We start from the raw sequence: 15,851 nt of genomic DNA, 5'->3' as shown, positions 1-15,851 counted from the left end.
GCCACACGTTTGTCGATGTAGCTACTTGTAATATACGACACAGCTGTAGAACTGGGTAGGTTTCCCAGGGTGGGTAAAAATAAAAAAGATGCAGGCTTTGTTTTTTTTCTTCTTTTTAGTTTTATTTGGTGCTATATTTATGAAAAAAAAATTAAAAAAAAATCCAACTCTTCAATTCAAACATAACAACGTGAGTTTGTACGGAGTTCTTCTAACTATATTCAAAACTGGACAGAAGGTGAAATAAAGATACGAAAAGCTGCAGATCACGATAAAAAGAAAAAAAGGCCAAGTACTGTTTACGACTAGCCCTCATATCCCTCGTCATAACACAACTCCAAGTAAATTCAACAATGCAAAATCGCATATGCCTCTTTTTGAATTGAAAACTCAGAACATAATACAAAGATTAAAGTCTAGTAGAAACAGCGCCCACAGGACACATATCATGTCTCTTTTCTCTTCTCATATTTTGCCATGGACCAAAAAAGTCAACTGCTCATACTCGGCACACACCCACCCGCACACACACGCACTATTCGTCAAACACATAGCTGCTCACAGCTTAAGCCTTGAACTCCTCCAGCTTCGACTCCTCCCACCGGCCCGGGATCAGGGCCAGGGGAACAATGCCGGACACGTGCGTCTCGGGGCCGAAGATCTTGGCGTTCAGGCCAAGCTCCTGGGTCGCCGCCTTCATGTTCTTCAGGCCCTCTTGGTAGTTGGGACCAGCACGGCGCACCCAGATCTGCACGTTGTGCTCGTTCAGGGCCTTGGCGTACTCGCGCAGCGCCTTGATCACACCCTTGAATGTCGACGCCACGTTGGTGAAGTTGGCAATGCCACCACCGATGAACAGCACCTTGCCCTTGGGGCTCAATGGTGCGCGCAGCATCAGGTCAAGGACAGTGCGTGCGTAGTGGTACGTCTGCGACTCCGTCGGCGCACCCGAGTACTCGCCGTAGTTGGCCAGCTCATCGGCGAAGCCGGCAGAAGCAATGGCATCGGCGTAGACGACCGAGGCACCACCACCGGCAACCAGCGTCCAGATGCGGCCGTTGGCGTTCAGGACGGTCAGCTTCAGCGAGGCACCCGTCTTGGCGTCCAGCTCAGCAATGTACGCCTCCTCCTTGGTCATCTCACGACCGAACGGCGCGGGGAACTCCATCGGCGGGCCGGCATCGATGTTCACGCCGGAGCCGGAGGGAGCAATGTTGGTCAGGCCAAGGGCAGCCGGCGAACGGGCAATGGCCCATTTCACACCGCACTCGAAATCGGCAGTCTGGTCCAGCTTGGCAGCCAGATCCAGGAAGTGAACAGCGGCAGAGGTAGCATCCTCGTTGGGGATGACCACCAGGGGGTTGATTTCGAGATAGGTGAACTGGCAGTCAACGTAGACAGCATATAAGCGGGTGATGAAGTCCACTAGTACGTTGTGCAGGCCCTTGGGGATGTGCTTGAGGAGGGTCGCGGCAATCTCCTCGTTCGACGGGTATTCAGACAGGTCGACGGGAATTAGCAACTTCTCGGCCTTTGCGTCGACATCACCAACATCAACACCACCCTCGTGGGTGAAAAGGATCCAGTCGCCCTGTTGTGGTAGAAAGTAACGTGTTAGTACTCCATAATTTTGCAATTGGCCAATTGTGTGGATCAGATAGGTAGGAGACAGGGGACGCAGTGGCTAAAAAGACGACTTGTAGCGGTGCAAGGAAGAATCGGTAGGGGCGCAAAAACGGAGACCAAGTAATCTCAGCTTAGCCTCCGCTCGTCCGGACTGCTAAAGTCTTCCCGAAAAATAAGAAAATACACAAAAAAACACTGGTGTCTTCAGCCATATAAGCAGAAGCGCCCGGAAAGCAGCCCGAGACAAAACAAAAACTCTCCAGATTTTTTTTTGTTTTGCTTTCTTTTTTGCCCACTCGGGACATTGCATTTGTATATTGTCTCATAAAGACAATAGAGCGTCGCCATACAAACCAGATTCTGATTTGTCGCTCGCCATTATTCGTTTCTTCTCTTCTTTGGGATTTTGCCAGTCTCCAAAACCGCACGATTGTGGCTAATGCAACCAACATCGCCAGCTTTGGCTTCTTGTCTACCAGATGCCCCGTCTCATCTCACCGCAACCGATCGAACCTCAGTGGATGAAGACGGGGCATGACTTTCTGGTAGACGTGTTTTGTGGCGCGGAAAAAAGCAACGCATGAAACGCTGAAAACACAGCAACCGCAAGAAAGGGGCAATGAGAGGGGATTGAGCACTCACATCACGGACGGAGTTGATGTTGATGTAGTACTCCTCGTTCTGCTTGTGCGGGACAAACGGCTCAACCAGGAAGTGCCGCAGGACACCCTCGGTGCTCTCGACCTTCTGGACTTTGCCAGCACGCTCAGCGACCCAGGCCTTGGCCTCGGCCCAGGACTTGTTCAGGCACAGCAGACCGCTCTTCCCCCGTCTCTTGATGAGCTGATCGGGCTTTGCGACGAACTTTGCGCCGGCCTGCAGCAGCCACGGGTAGGTGACCTCGGCCTGGTCCAGGACGGACTCGACAGTGGCATCCTCCGGGAAGTGCAGCGATGCCAATCTCGGCGGCGGGTTGTGCGTCGTGGAGGCGGGCAGCGGCGAGGGCTTGATGACCTTGGCGCGCGTCAGGTGGTAGTTGAGGATGGCCTTGCCGTCGGCCTCGAAGATGGACTTGGCAGACATGCTGGGCTATGTTCTGTGTCTGGTCTATTTGCTTCTGGTGCGTTTCCTTTTTTCCTTTGTCTTGTTCGCGTGCTTTGTGCGTTTCTGCGAGGCTTGCAGATACGTTCGACTTGGTTTGTTGTGCCTGTCACAAGTGGACGGCCAGAAGGATCAAAAGGTCAGTTATTGCGCTCATTGTTCGAGTTCCGAGTTCCAGTTGGGCCAGTCTGGCCACACCGGGGGAACTGTGAAGCTGATCTGACAAGATCTTGGGAAGCTCTTTTGCGAGATGCGAACAACTTCATTTTTTGGGGGCGCATTTCCAGCTGTTGCCAGTGCTGCAGCAGCTCGTCTGGAAGGTACAACTCACCTTTGGGCAATTGAGCAGCGTGGATCGCGGGGCGGAGATGAATTGGTTCTCGAATTTGTTCTTGCGCAAAGGGGAGGATAAACTGCAAAGAGATGCAAAGGAGAGAAAATTATTTACGTTCGAAGTCGATCTGAATTGCTCCTGCCGAAAACTATTGGCGTAGCTCCTTTTTGGAACGGAAAGGGGGGCGGTTACTCTTTCCTTGGAGCAGGGCTAGAGTGGAAGAAGGAGGGGGGAGCACAGGCGAAAAGCGGTCGACTTGCCTAGCAACGGTGTGGAAGGCCCATCAGCGTGTGGAAAGGGGAATGGAAGGTACGCATCTCGGCGGAGTAACACGACTGCTCCTTGTGGCTGCGGCTACGAAATACAAGGTACGAATCCAGGAACCACCCAGAACAAAAAAAACGCGGGAAGCTTGGATGGGGCAACAGCGACCTGCGGCACGACAAAGAAAACCTCGCAGAAACAGAAAGAACGGTCGAGATGATAGAAAACTTTTGGGGAAATCCTAAAGTGGCAGGGTTTCGCACTGCAGCTATCGGCGGTGTGCGACAGGAAGTACCTGTACATGGCAAGCGCTATTACCGAGTGCAGCTCTGGAGTTTTCCTCCTTTCCCTCTTGTTTCCCCTGGTCGCAAGGTGTCTTGGGTGACGCCCCAACGCTTGGGATCTCGGGCAGCCGTTGGGGTTATTGGCGCCTTCCCTAGTGGGGCAGGGGTACCTTCCCAGCTTCCATTGGTGGTGGTCAGCGATGGAGTCAGCGATGTAGTCAGCTCTCTGGCATGCGCCACCTCTTCCTGTCACGACCGAGTCTGGTGCGCCCCAATTCCTGCTGCTCCTACGTCGCTCGACGTCGGATTTCAACTGCCATTCTCGCCAGAGTCCTCCCAGGTGACTTCAACCGTGATGCGTGAGAAATGGGATGAGTCTGGATGGAAAGACCGTCGCTCTTGCCTTTCGGAGATCTCTTTGGGGACAACCGAGACAGCTCCAAAAGGGGCAACAGCGAAACACGAGGCAAGAGCGTAGGACTTTTCGACACCTGGCATCAGCGGCTTGCTAGTGCGACCGCCCCTCACCCAACAAATCAAGTCTCCTTTGTTTTCTGGTCGCTCCGGTGGTTTTCTTATTTTTGCTTCGTATGGTCTCCACGGTGCATTTGCTTTTCATTGCTTTTTTCTCAATTGGGTTATGACGGCCTTTTTCCTGCTCTTGACATTGCTTTTCATCCGCAAGTTTATGAGCACAATTCGCTGGATGCCAGAGGCTTGAGAGGACACTTTATCGCATTCCCCACCATCGCTTTCCTAGTTGATTGCCCACCTAAATTTAGTGGAAGTACACTAATATGACGGGCCCTGAAGAGCTTTCGTCCCAATTCAAGACAATTCAAGGCAATACAACTTGACAATATTACCTTCGATTGCGCTGCCCGTCCCGGTTCTATTTTCGGTGCATTTCTCACCATTCTATCAGCCGCGGCCGCCCAGCCTCTTTCTGGGTTGTCATTCTGTTCTATATTTGTCTAGGTTCGCAAAGAGTGGCCTTTGCCTGGATACGATACCCGTAAACAAGCTGTTTGCGTGTTCACTTACACGGCATGGACGGACGTTCTTGCTGTTTTTGCCATGGCAATGTCACGCGCCTCGGTTGACTGTGCACCTTCCTCGTCGATTCTCTCTCCGTTGCTGGGAAGGCGCATATTGCACTCACCGCCGCGTACCAGTACCTGTCGCAACCCCAATTTACTAGCGTGAAGTCCAGGGGTAGTACAACTGGATCGGCTGTCCGTGCCATCGGTGACACTCACTGCGAGAGCCGCCCCAAAAGTCCTACGACTTGTCGAGGCGCTATGAAGGATCCCCAATTGCTTGCGAAATTCGGCCAACTAAGTCTCAGTGACCCCCCAATTCAACAAAAATCTCGGTGGGAACCCCCAACTTCCATGCCTTATGCCATTTTTGCCTCCTGCGATTGAATTGGCGCGCTGCTGCAAAGACAGCACTTTGGCACTTGGGGAATCAGAAGGAGAAACTTCGTGATAAACTGAAGACAGTTGGTTTCCGTGGTTTCCAATTTCGACACGGGTAGCAATGATGGGCAGTCGGCGGCCGTTCACCGATTGTTAGAACAGCGAATGGGTTGCCAGGCAGTTGCGATTAAGGTAGTGGGGGACAGTGAGAGAGTGCGAGGTACCGCTACTTCACTCGCCAGGGGCCAATTGCGACCCACACGGCACCTTCGCTCGCTGGAAGCCCCAATCCCTCCTGCATCACTCACTGCGACACAGGCACATCCGCGCCACCACAAATCCTCGCCGCACCTCCCCCAAGGAGCTTCAGCACAATGCACTACCCGCCAGCCGTTGCTCCCCCGTCGCTCTTTCCCCCCCTGGGCTTGGCCCAATTCGACAAAGGTGCATGAGAGCAAACAGCCCGGCAGGTGTGCGCCCAAAAAAAAGAGAAAAAGTTCTCCGAAGCAGAAAGAGCGACCATCGAGCAGCTCCGTCGCTTCTTTCTCACTTCTTTTACCCGCTTTGCTATCTACATTTTCCTTTTCATCCCCCAAACAATCACATCGCGAACTTTGATCGAACACTGGGTCGACAAGTCCAGACGAACACTTCGAGAGGAACACCGCGAGAACATATCCCTCGGACACCAAGGTACATAGCTCCAATTGAGCAGACACGTCTCTGCTGCCCCCCTCACCCTTTTGCCCCTTTCCTCGCCGTCTTCGCCCAAAGTGATTTCGAGCTTGCAGGACAGAAAAAGGAACCGGCAGCATCGTTTCCTACTCTTGTTGGAAATCGTTTTCTGTTCCCATGCTTGATTTCGACAGAAAGCGGCGTGTACACAAGCTTCCTGTCCCCGAAATTTCTTTGGCTTGGACGCTTCTTTGCCCACCGTTGCTCACACAAGCTCTATTTAGCTTCTTCTCCTTGCGATACAAAGCACCGCAAACTTTCGCACAACCGTCACCATGCCTGCTGCCACTGCGCCCGTTGGCACCAACGGCACCAAGACGCCCGTTGGCCTGTCTGCCAATGACAACATCACTCGGTTTGCGGCGCCCAGCCGGCCGTTGAGCCCGCTCCCCGCCCATGCTCTCTTCAACGAGAAGACCCGCTGCTTTGTCTACGGTCTGCAACCCCGTGCCGTGCAGGGCATGCTGGACTTTGACTTCATCTGCAAGCGCCCAACACCCTCCGTCGCTGGCATTATCTACACCTTTGGTGGCCAGTTCGTCAGCAAGATGTACTGGGGTACCAGCGAGACCCTCCTGCCCGTCTACCAGGAGGTCTCCAAGGCCATGGCCAAGCACCCCGACGTTGACGTCGTGGTCAACTTCGCCTCGTCCCGCAGTGTCTACAGCTCGACTCTTGAGCTGATGGAGAACCCCCAGATCCGCACCATCGCCATCATTGCCGAGGGCGTCCCGGAGCGGAGAGCTCGTGAGATTGCCCACATCGCCAAGAAGAAGGGCATCACCATCATTGGCCCCGCCACCGTCGGTGGCATCAAGCCCGGCTGCTTCAAGATTGGTAACACTGGTGGCATGATGGACAACATTGTCGCCTCCAAGCTGTACCGCAAGGGCTCCGTCGGTTACGTCTCCAAGTCGGGCGGCATGTCCAACGAGCTCAACAACATCATTTCCCAGAACACGGATGGTGTCTACGAGGGTGTGGCCATTGGCGGTGATCGCTATCCTGGCACCACCTTCATTGACCATCTGCTGCGCTACCAGGCCGACCCCGAGTGCAAGATTCTGCTGCTGCTCGGTGAGGTCGGTGGTGTTGAGGAGTACAAGGTCATTGACGCCGTCAAGAAGGGCGTCATCACCAAGCCGATTGTCGCCTGGGCCATCGGCACGTGCGCGAGCATGTTCAAGACCGAGGTGCAGTTCGGCCACGCCGGTGCCTTTGCCAACTCCCAGCTGGAGACGGCTGCCACCAAGAACAAGACGATGCGGGAAGCCGGCTTCTTCGTCCCTGACACGTTCGAGGACATGCCCGCCCTCCTGAAGACCGTGTACGATAAGCTGGTCAAGGCGGGTACCATTAAGCCCAGCGCTGAGCCGATTGTGCCCAAGATCCCCATCGACTACTCGTGGGCCCAGGAGCTGGGTCTCATCCGCAAGCCCGCCGCCTTCATCTCCACGATCTCCGACGACCGTGGCCAGGAGTTGCTGTACGCTGGCATGCCCATTTCGGACGTGTTCAAGGAGGACATTGGCATCGGCGGTGTCATGTCGCTGCTGTGGTTCCGTCGTCGCCTGCCCGACTATGCTTCCAAGTTCCTGGAGATGGTGCTGATGCTGACGGCCGACCACGGTCCGGCTGTGTCGGGTGCCATGAACACCATTATCACCACGCGTGCCGGCAAGGACCTGATCAGCGCGCTGGTGTCGGGTCTGCTGACCATTGGCTCGCGGTTCGGTGGTGCCCTGGACGGCGCCGCTGAGGAGTTCACGCGCGCCTTTGACAAGGGCCTGAGCCCCCGCGAGTTCGTCGACAGCATGCGCAAGGCGAACAAGCTGATTCCCGGTATCGGCCACCGTGTCAAGTCACGGAACAACCCGGATCTGCGTGTCGAGCTGGTGAAGCAGTACGTCACGGAGAAGTTCCCCAACCACAAGCTGCTCGACTACGCGCTGGCTGTCGAGTCGGTGACGACGTCCAAGAAGGACAACCTGATCCTCAACGTCGACGGCTGCGTGGCTGTCTGCTTCGTTGACCTGATGCGCAACTGCGGTGCGTTCAGCGCCGAGGAGGCCGAGGATTACCTGAAGATGGGTGTCCTGAACGGCCTGTTCGTTCTTGGCCGGAGTATCGGTCTGATTGCGCACTACCTCGACCAGAAGAGACTGCGCACCGGCCTGTACCGTCACCCGTGGGACGACATCACCTACCTGCTGCCGCAGCTCAACGCTGGCCCGCCGGGCGCCGAGGGCCGTGTGGAGGTGCAGATGTAAGGGTGAGAAACCGAAGGCGTGTACGTGTCAGTGTCAGGCGTTCTTTTTTTGCTCTACTCCGCCCGCTTCCCTGCGGTGGCTTGGTTTTTTACGTTTTACGTCCTATTCTTTTCTCTTGCCTGTCATTGTTTGTTCTCAAACTGCGCACGCCTATTCTGTAGCTGCGGAAGGGCAAAGAGCACACCACACAAAGAAAACGAAACACGGCCTCATAAGAGAGCAAAAACGATGTAATAGAATTTCCGGTATCTAGGTCGCAGTGCATTTTATGTGGAGGTCAACAAAGTGTTACGAGTAATAATAAGATTTCACCATTGTGTTTCATGCAACGACTTTTACGTGGTGAGAATGGCTGTGAATTTCGGACAGGCCAAAGTACAAATGCGTGTGATATGAGGAGAGTGAGGTTGAACTTGAGTACAACATGTTATGCCATGAAATGAAACCCCCACGTGACCGAAATTATGTTTTGCGCTGAACGAAACTGGGAGCTTTTGCTCCACTCCAGCTCCAGCGTTCGACGCCAGCTTTCAGCCTTTTCGCTGCCGTCCTAGCGAGCTAGCCTTTGATGTTCCTTGACAACCACCCTTTCTTATTCCAACTCCCATTGTCCACAGTCAACTACATTCACTTCATGGGAGATACAGAGACGTCGCGACCTCGGTCGCCCGACCCGGAGCGTCGAAAACGGCCCAGCCGCAGCCAGTCACCAGCCCGCGAGCGCAGCGATCGCTACGACAGGGACAGAAGCGGGCGCAACAACCGCGACCGCTACCGTGACAGCCCCCGTGACGACCACTACCGCGATCGGAACCGGCCTGACCGATACGACCGGCGCGATCGGGACAGAGACCGCGACGAGGTCCGAGGTGCGCCTTCGAGACAGGACGATGGTGACAACGCCGACGTCGACGCAGACTATGGCAAGATCTGGGCAGACGACCGGCCCAAGCCCAAAAAGCGATCCGGTGGCGGGTTCAAAGTGAAGGAGAAGAAACGGGACAATGACGGCGAGGGCGAGGGCGATCGTGGAGTCGACCGTGGATTCGATCGCGGGTTTGACCGGCGGGAGCGCGACCGGTCGCCACGGAGAGACCGGTCGCCACGACGGGATCGGGACGGTCGTGACGGCGAAAAGAGCAAAGACAAGGCCACGTCGACTGTCGGCAAGGACAAAGAAAAGAAGAAGAAAAAGCCGCGGGCACCAGCTCCACCACCAGAGTTTATGATTGTGCACGTCAACGACCGGCTGGGATCCAAGACGGCGATCCCGTGTATGGGCTCGGACCTGATTCGGCAGTTCAAGGTGATGGTGGCAGCGCGGATCGGTCGGGACCCGAGTGAGATCATGCTGCGGCGGCAGGGTGAGCGGCCCTTCAAGGACCACTTGACGCTCGAAGACTATGGTGTCACCAACGGTGTGCAGCTCGACCTGGAGCTGGACACGGGAGACTAAGGGCCAAGGGAGAAGGTCGAAGTAGGACTTTGTTTGGCAACTTGGCGAACACATTGTATTTCGCGTTGTTAAGCATGAGGATACCAAATATACCACTGTGTCAAGACAAACACGAAGTCGTCTAGACTGTCCAGAGCGAAGGCAACCCGTCAAGAAGTCCCGCAAACGACGTAAACCACCACGAGAAGAAACATGTTATCGTGCCCTCTACATCTTACATCGGGGGTCAAAACGTCCGATGAATCGCCGCTATTCTACGACTTTACGCTGCTGCAGCCATGGATCTTCGGGCCGCTGCTTCGGCGTGGGACGATCCTCGGGCGCCATTGCAGCATTCCACCCTCAACCTCCTTGTGTGGGCCCGGGATGTTCTGGGCCGTCTTTATCAGGCGTCTCCGGAATGGTGTCAACTTCGATGGGGAACACGGGTGATATCCTTTGTGCTGTCAGTATGCCGGCTATGCCAGCGACGGCACTCGTGGGCAAAACTGCATGTGAGGCGGAAGTGGATTGCGCCAAAATGGGGTCGCCCCAAATTGGAGCATAAAGAATACCGTGGTGAAAGACGGACGAGAGACTTAGACGACCGCTTTTGAAAAGGAAAGTGCGCCTCCGGTGACGTCTACAGAGGAAGAGGAAGGAAGGAGGAAGGAGGTAACTAGCTCTAGGCTTTTATGCAGCAGAGGTCAATGTAAGGATCGCATCTCAATAACACTGACATAGCCTGCACAAAGGATTCTTGAAACTCATCCTTTCTTAGATCAAGAGCTCGTTTGAAATACGACTTACGGATTACATACGTACAACAAAGATTGATCCACCAGTTGTACAGAAACCAAAAGAGTTAGAAACATGCAGAGGATAGTCACATGACGTATCACGCGACCACGCATCACAAAACTGCGAAGTAGGTCTTGGCGTTAAGAATAGCTCGACGCGCCAGGGTGTCCCCAACTCTTGGGCGCGCCGTCGGCAGCGATTTACGACACTTCCATCCAATTTGCGACGTAATTTACCAATTAGCCATCTGCACCACCCTGGTTTCCAAGATCCCAGATTCCGCCCGTCCACAGCTGTTCCTTGCGACCCGGAAATCTTGTCCTCTCGGCAGAGTGACAGCCTTTTGTTTACGACGACCCGACCCGTCTTCGAGCTCCGTTTTCCCACTCGACCGCTCTTCACCCAGACTACACGCCCGACTCCCACGATGGACTCCGTTCGGTCTCTTATCCAGCCGGTGACGCACAATCTGCCGGCGCCGATCCGCGATATTGGCGTCGGCCTGCTTGGCGACACCTGCTACAAGGCGCTCATTCTCGATGTCGACGAGACCAATGTCGACTGCATCAAGCTGGCCGTGTCCAAGGGCCTGGGCGTCGGCATCGTGGCCGCGTCGGCGGTCGTCAAGGTGCCTCAGATCCTGAACCTAGTGCGCTCGCGCTCGGCCGCCGGCGTCAGTTTCCTGTCGTACCTGCTTGAGACCACGAGCTACCTCGTGTCGCTGGCCTACAACGTTCGCAACAGCTTCCCGTTCAGCACCTACGGCGAGACGGCCTTCATCCTCGTGCAGAACATTGCCATTACGCTGCTCGTGCTGCACTACAGCGGGCGTGGCGCCGTGGCGGCGCTGCTGGCCGGCGTTCTCGCCGTGGCCGCCACGGCCCTCTTTGGCCTGGCCGAGGGCACCGCGCTGTCCATCGACGCGACCCAGCTCGGCTACCTCCAGGCCGGCGCTGGCGCGCTTGGCGTGGCCAGCAAGATCCCGCAGATTGTGGCCATCTGGCAGGAGGGCGGCACGGGCCAGCTCAGCGCCTTTACCGTGTTCAACTACCTGGCCGGCTCGCTGTCGCGTATCTTCACGACGCTCCAGGAAGTCGACGACAAGCTGATCCTGTACAGCTTCGTGGCCGGCTTTGCGCTGAACGCGGTGCTGGCCGCGCAGATGGTGTACTACTGGAACGCGCCGTCCAAGGCGGGCGTCAAGACGGCGGGCAGCACGTCGTCCGCCTCGGCCACGCCGACCCCGTCCAAGAACAACAAGGGTAATAAGTCGTCGAAGAAGTGAGCGGGACGTGGGCGAGGGCTGTGAGCAGTGCGAGTATTATCGGAGACCGGTAGACGGAAGACGGAAGACGGAAGTCGGAAGAGGGCCGAGAGAGATTCGGGGTTGGCTAATGCGGGGGTGCGAACAAGGAATGGACAACCGGGTACTGGGACATTAGACACAGGACGGGCCTGGACGGGAGAGGACTGGACTGGTCACTGGACTGGTCATTCATTCGTTATTGGCAGCAGGCGACACGGACTCACCAAATTTTCCTATGTGTCATATTTATTGTACTTGTCGTAATAAAAATGTGCTTTTGGGATTTGATATTGTTGCTCAACCTTCTTTCGCCCTGGACGCCGTCTGTTGTCTGACATGAAGTATCTAAGGGCATGCACAGAGTATGCAATGTCATACTGACGACGCCACGGCGTCCAACGGCATCAGCTGTTCTTATCCATCACCAGGCGAAGAGGGAATTATGGCTGGTTGCATATCTGCTTTCGTATCCCCATGTGTACACCGGGCTGCGGTGAAAATCTTTTCGCTTCCACCGCTTCATACCCACAGGCTTGGCACATCCGACGGTTGTTACGTTAAATGAATCGTTCGCACCCAATGTCGGCGTTGATCGGCCTTCGAGTTGATGAGAAATGCTTGCAGGGCGACCGGAGACGAAGTGGGTGCCAGTCCGTGAATGGACCCTGGATCATTCCTAGCTGAGTCTAGTTGGCCGACGTCGTGCACATTGCCAGAAAAGCCCCCGAGGAAGTCATATGGTTGCGATTGTGTTGGGGGAGTCTAAACGTCGCAACGGTCCGCAAACCTCTCCGGTTAGAACGGCGTTCATTTTTGTGTTGGCTCCGTCTTGGTGTACGATTTGTCCAGGAAAGAGAGTGGCGGGCCTCTCCTGCCCAGACCAGACCCGACAAGGAAATTGCTCACGGGCTGGTCGGCGTGGTCGCGTGTTCGCATTTTTGCGCATTTTTGCCCTTATCGCTGTTGGTCTGCTTGGCTGCCTGCCAATCTTTTCTTTGTTTTCTGTCACCGAAGCCACTTTGGGCAATTTGCATCGCAAAATTTTGAAGTCCACGTGAGCTCTTTCCTTCGGTAGACGAGCACTTCACCGTACGTTCACGACGGCGGCAACAGCGATCGCCATCAGTTGCTTCCTTCTGTTTGTGCCTGGTGACGTCCCAGTATTACTATGTGTGGCTCTTTCCGTTTTGCTGGCATCACATTCTGTCTGCCCATGCCCCTCGTCCCCCACCTCGTTCCTGCCCGATACAGAAACCCCAACCGACTAAGACAACAAAAACAAACCCTTGCATCTGGCAAACCCCAAACATCCCCCTCCTTTTTATCACGACTCATACACACCAAATAACACGCTACACTGACTCGACACTTTTTTCCCGCCACTTGTGTCCACTATGCTACTCTTTCCGAGCCTACGGAGCCGCTGGCCAATCGTCGGACGTTCCGGGAGAGTTTAGCGTTCCAGCGATTCCTCGCAGAGAGCCTCCAGTGGGATGTGGGACCCTGACAAATTGGCCTCTGTGTCGTAACACCTCTTTGTCGGCGTCTAGCCGCTCGTTGGCGTCCTTTTTGGTTTGTCCTTGAGCGTGTCACAGTACGTATTTATATCCGCCGCGCCGCATCCCTTGGCCTTATTTTTTCCTGTCTTCCTTTTGCTAGTGTCGATTGCACCATCGCTACACTTACGATCCCGTCGACATTGCGTGCTTGTGATTACTTGTGGTGCAAGCTGCATTGTATTGCAAATTCGGATTTCTTGGACTATACGTTGCTTCTTCAGCTTAATTGCTTTGTTGTTACATTCGTGTCGACGTCGTTGATAGTTTCGTCAGCTCCTTTCGACGTCTATTACGAGTTCCATTTTTTGTGTATTCTGGGGCTCAGCGGTCAAGGGATTTGTGGTTGTGGCCAAAACGGGAAAAAGGGGACAAGGAAAAGGTCTTGACATTATTTTGTACAGATTACTTTTCCTTTCTGCTTCGTTTTCTTCTGTTTCTTGTTTCTGTATTACACATTCGCCCATCGGCCCCTTCCCATCTTCATCTATACTCCCCCGCGTTATTCTCTCACATTATTCTTTGTACCGACGGCGGCAAACTCGCACCCCTTCCTTCTCTCACGCTCGCCTCTCACCAGTGTCACTCCTCTTGTTGCTTTCCGCACTGTTTTCTTGTTTCTTGTCTTGCCTGTTCACGTGTGGCTCAGTTCATACATTAAAGAAAAGAAAACATTTTATATTCCTGTCTTCGTGACAGCCTCGCTATTTTTATCGTTGTTCTCGTCTGACAGGAGGCAACGGGACAAGACTTGTTACTTACACAGGACACACTCACGCTCAAACTCAAACTCATACTCATACGCAACGACAAGCGTTCGGGGAAACGCCATGGCCCCGGATCTCAACTCGATGCCTGCGTCGCCGGCCGTCGGCGCCACCGCACCCTCCACCTCCGCGCCCGTCGCCTCGTCCACGGGCCCGCAGGCGCCGCCCAAGCCGACACGTAAGCAGCCCAACATTCTGTACGTCATGGCTGACCAGTTGGCCGCGCCCCAGCTGAAGATGTACAACCCGAACTCGCAAATCATCACGCCCAACCTGGACGCACTGGCAGCCAAGTCTGTCCAGTTCGATTCGGCCTACTGCCCGTCGCCCCTCTGTGCACCTTCGCGCATGAGTATGATCACGGGCCGCCTGCCCATGGGCATTGGCGCCTACGACAACGGCGCACAGATTGGCAGTGACATTCCGACATATGCGCACTACTTGCGCCTTCAAGGCTACCACACCGTACTCGCGGGCAAGATGCACTTTATTGGCGACCAGCTGCACGGTTACGAGACGCGGCTGACGAGCGACATCTACCCCGGCGACTTTGGCTGGGTCGTCAACTGGGACAAGCCGGACACGCGGCTCGAGTGGTACCACAACGCCAGCTCGATTGAGCAAGCCGGTGTTTGCGTGCGCAGCAACCAGCTGGACTATGACAATGAGGTCATGTATCGGTCGGAGCAGTACCTATATGACTATGTGCGGGCGGACCCGTCGACGCGCCGGCCGTTTTGTCTGACGGTTTCGCTGACGCACCCGCACGACCCCTACACCATCCACCGCAAGTTCTGGGACATGTACGAGGGCGTCGACATTGACATGCCCAAGGTCAACATCCCCAAGGAGGACCAGGACCCGCACAGCAAGCGTCTCCTCAAGGTGTGCGACCTGTGGGACAAGGAGTTCACGGACGAGCAGGTCAAGCGCGCCAAGCGCGCCTACTACGGCGCTGTCAGCTATGTCGATGACTGTCTCGGCCGCCTGCTGGGCATCCTGAAGGACTGCGATCTAGCTGACGACACCATTGTTATTTTCAGCGGCGATCACGGTGACATGTTGGGCGAGCGCGGTCTTTGGTACAAGATGTCGTACTTTGAATCTTCGGTGCGTGTGCCCTTCCTCATCCACCACCCGCCGGGCATCGGCGTCAACGGCGGCGAGGGGCAGGAGGCCAACGCCAACTCCATCAAGCCCCACCGTGTCTCGCAGAACGTGTCGACGCTCGACATTCTGCCGACCATGTGCGATCTCACGGGCGCCACGCCGCACCCGGACCTGCCGATGGACGGCCAGTCGCTGCTGCCGCATCTGCAGAACCGCGACGGCGGTCCGGACACTGTCATCGCCGAATACACGGGCGAGGGCACTGTGGCCCCGCTCATGATGATCCGCCGTGGCGCGTACAAGTTTGTCATCTGTCCATCGGACGGCGTGCAGCTTTTCAACCTGCAAACCGATCCTGATGAGCTGATCGACCTCGCCAAGGCGCTACAGAAGAAGGCGGAGCTGGGTACCGTGCTCACGGCGGAAGAGGAGGTAGCCCGGCAGGTTCTCACCGCGTTCGAGGCCGAGGCCGCCGAGCGCTGGGACATGGATGCCATCACCAAGGCGGTGCGCCAGTCGCAGCGCCAGCGGCAGCTGGTGTGGCCGGCGCTCAAGACGGGCAAATTCACCAGCTGGGACTACGACCCGCACGACGATGGGCGCGAAAAGTACATTCGCTCGCACATGGACTTGGACGATCTGGAGCGCATGGCACGCTTCCCGCCGGTTGATCGATGGGGCAAGGATGCACGTACGTAGGCTAATGACTGAGCTCTGAGGCCCAAAAGCAAGTTTGTCTGATCTGTCAACACTTTTGTCTCCTACATTTTTATTACCTTTCTCGGCATGGCCTCTGCAATGTTTGTCTTTCTTTCATTTTATCAAACGCGACACATGAGAA

General features: G+C 55.4%; 8 protein-coding genes across 8 annotated transcripts; 6 read left to right on the top strand and 2 right to left on the bottom strand.

Moving 5' to 3' along the window:
- Positions 1 to 565: 565 nt before the first annotated feature.
- On the bottom strand, positions 566 to 1,838 carry SPSK_04328 (ATP citrate (pro-S)-lyase; the record flags this gene model as incomplete). Its single annotated transcript, XM_016731136.1, has 2 exons — positions 566 to 1,591; positions 1,821 to 1,838. The coding sequence occupies 2 exons, from the start codon at positions 1,836 to 1,838 to the stop codon at positions 566 to 568; spliced, it is 1,044 nt and encodes a 347-aa protein (XP_016585686.1).
- A 277-nt stretch (positions 1,839 to 2,115) lies between these two features.
- On the bottom strand, positions 2,116 to 2,709 carry SPSK_04577 (uncharacterized protein; the record flags this gene model as incomplete). Its single annotated transcript, XM_016731379.1, has 1 exon — positions 2,116 to 2,709. One exon carries the CDS (start codon positions 2,707 to 2,709, stop codon positions 2,116 to 2,118), a length of 594 nt encoding a protein of 197 aa, XP_016585685.1.
- Positions 2,710 to 3,541: 832 nt separating this feature from the next.
- SPSK_04597 (uncharacterized protein) lies at positions 3,542 to 4,087 on the top strand (the record flags this gene model as incomplete). The annotated part of the gene is made up of 1 exon (XM_016731398.1): positions 3,542 to 4,087. One exon carries the CDS (start codon positions 3,542 to 3,544, stop codon positions 4,085 to 4,087), a length of 546 nt encoding a protein of 181 aa, XP_016585684.1.
- Positions 4,088 to 6,040: 1,953 nt separating this feature from the next.
- SPSK_04085 (ATP citrate (pro-S)-lyase) lies at positions 6,041 to 8,035 on the top strand (the record flags this gene model as incomplete). Its single annotated transcript, XM_016730896.1, has 1 exon — positions 6,041 to 8,035. One exon carries the CDS (start codon positions 6,041 to 6,043, stop codon positions 8,033 to 8,035), a length of 1,995 nt encoding a protein of 664 aa, XP_016585683.1.
- Positions 8,036 to 8,669: 634 nt separating this feature from the next.
- Positions 8,670 to 9,491, top strand: SPSK_04506 (ubiquitin-like protein (HubA); the record flags this gene model as incomplete). Its single annotated transcript, XM_016731310.1, has 1 exon — positions 8,670 to 9,491. One exon carries the CDS (start codon positions 8,670 to 8,672, stop codon positions 9,489 to 9,491), a length of 822 nt encoding a protein of 273 aa, XP_016585682.1.
- Positions 9,492 to 9,769: 278 nt separating this feature from the next.
- On the top strand, positions 9,770 to 10,087 carry SPSK_04704 (uncharacterized protein; the record flags this gene model as incomplete). Its single annotated transcript, XM_016731502.1, has 1 exon — positions 9,770 to 10,087. One exon carries the CDS (start codon positions 9,770 to 9,772, stop codon positions 10,085 to 10,087), a length of 318 nt encoding a protein of 105 aa, XP_016585681.1.
- Positions 10,088 to 10,698: 611 nt separating this feature from the next.
- On the top strand, positions 10,699 to 11,556 carry SPSK_04495 (mannose-P-dolichol utilization defect 1; the record flags this gene model as incomplete). The annotated part of the gene is made up of 1 exon (XM_016731299.1): positions 10,699 to 11,556. One exon carries the CDS (start codon positions 10,699 to 10,701, stop codon positions 11,554 to 11,556), a length of 858 nt encoding a protein of 285 aa, XP_016585680.1.
- A 2,407-nt stretch (positions 11,557 to 13,963) lies between these two features.
- SPSK_04164 (uncharacterized protein) lies at positions 13,964 to 15,709 on the top strand (the record flags this gene model as incomplete). Its single annotated transcript, XM_016730975.1, has 1 exon — positions 13,964 to 15,709. The coding sequence occupies one exon, from the start codon at positions 13,964 to 13,966 to the stop codon at positions 15,707 to 15,709; it is 1,746 nt and encodes a 581-aa protein (XP_016585679.1).
- Positions 15,710 to 15,851: the final 142 nt, after the last annotated feature.

The sequence above is a fragment of the Sporothrix schenckii genome (assembly GCF_000961545.1).
Source record: "Sporothrix schenckii 1099-18 chromosome Unknown Cont47, whole genome shotgun sequence".
NCBI classification, from domain to species: domain Eukaryota; kingdom Fungi; phylum Ascomycota; class Sordariomycetes; order Ophiostomatales; family Ophiostomataceae; genus Sporothrix; species Sporothrix schenckii.
Note: the sequence above shows the minus strand (reverse complement) of the source record. Positions and strands in the feature narration are given on the sequence as shown.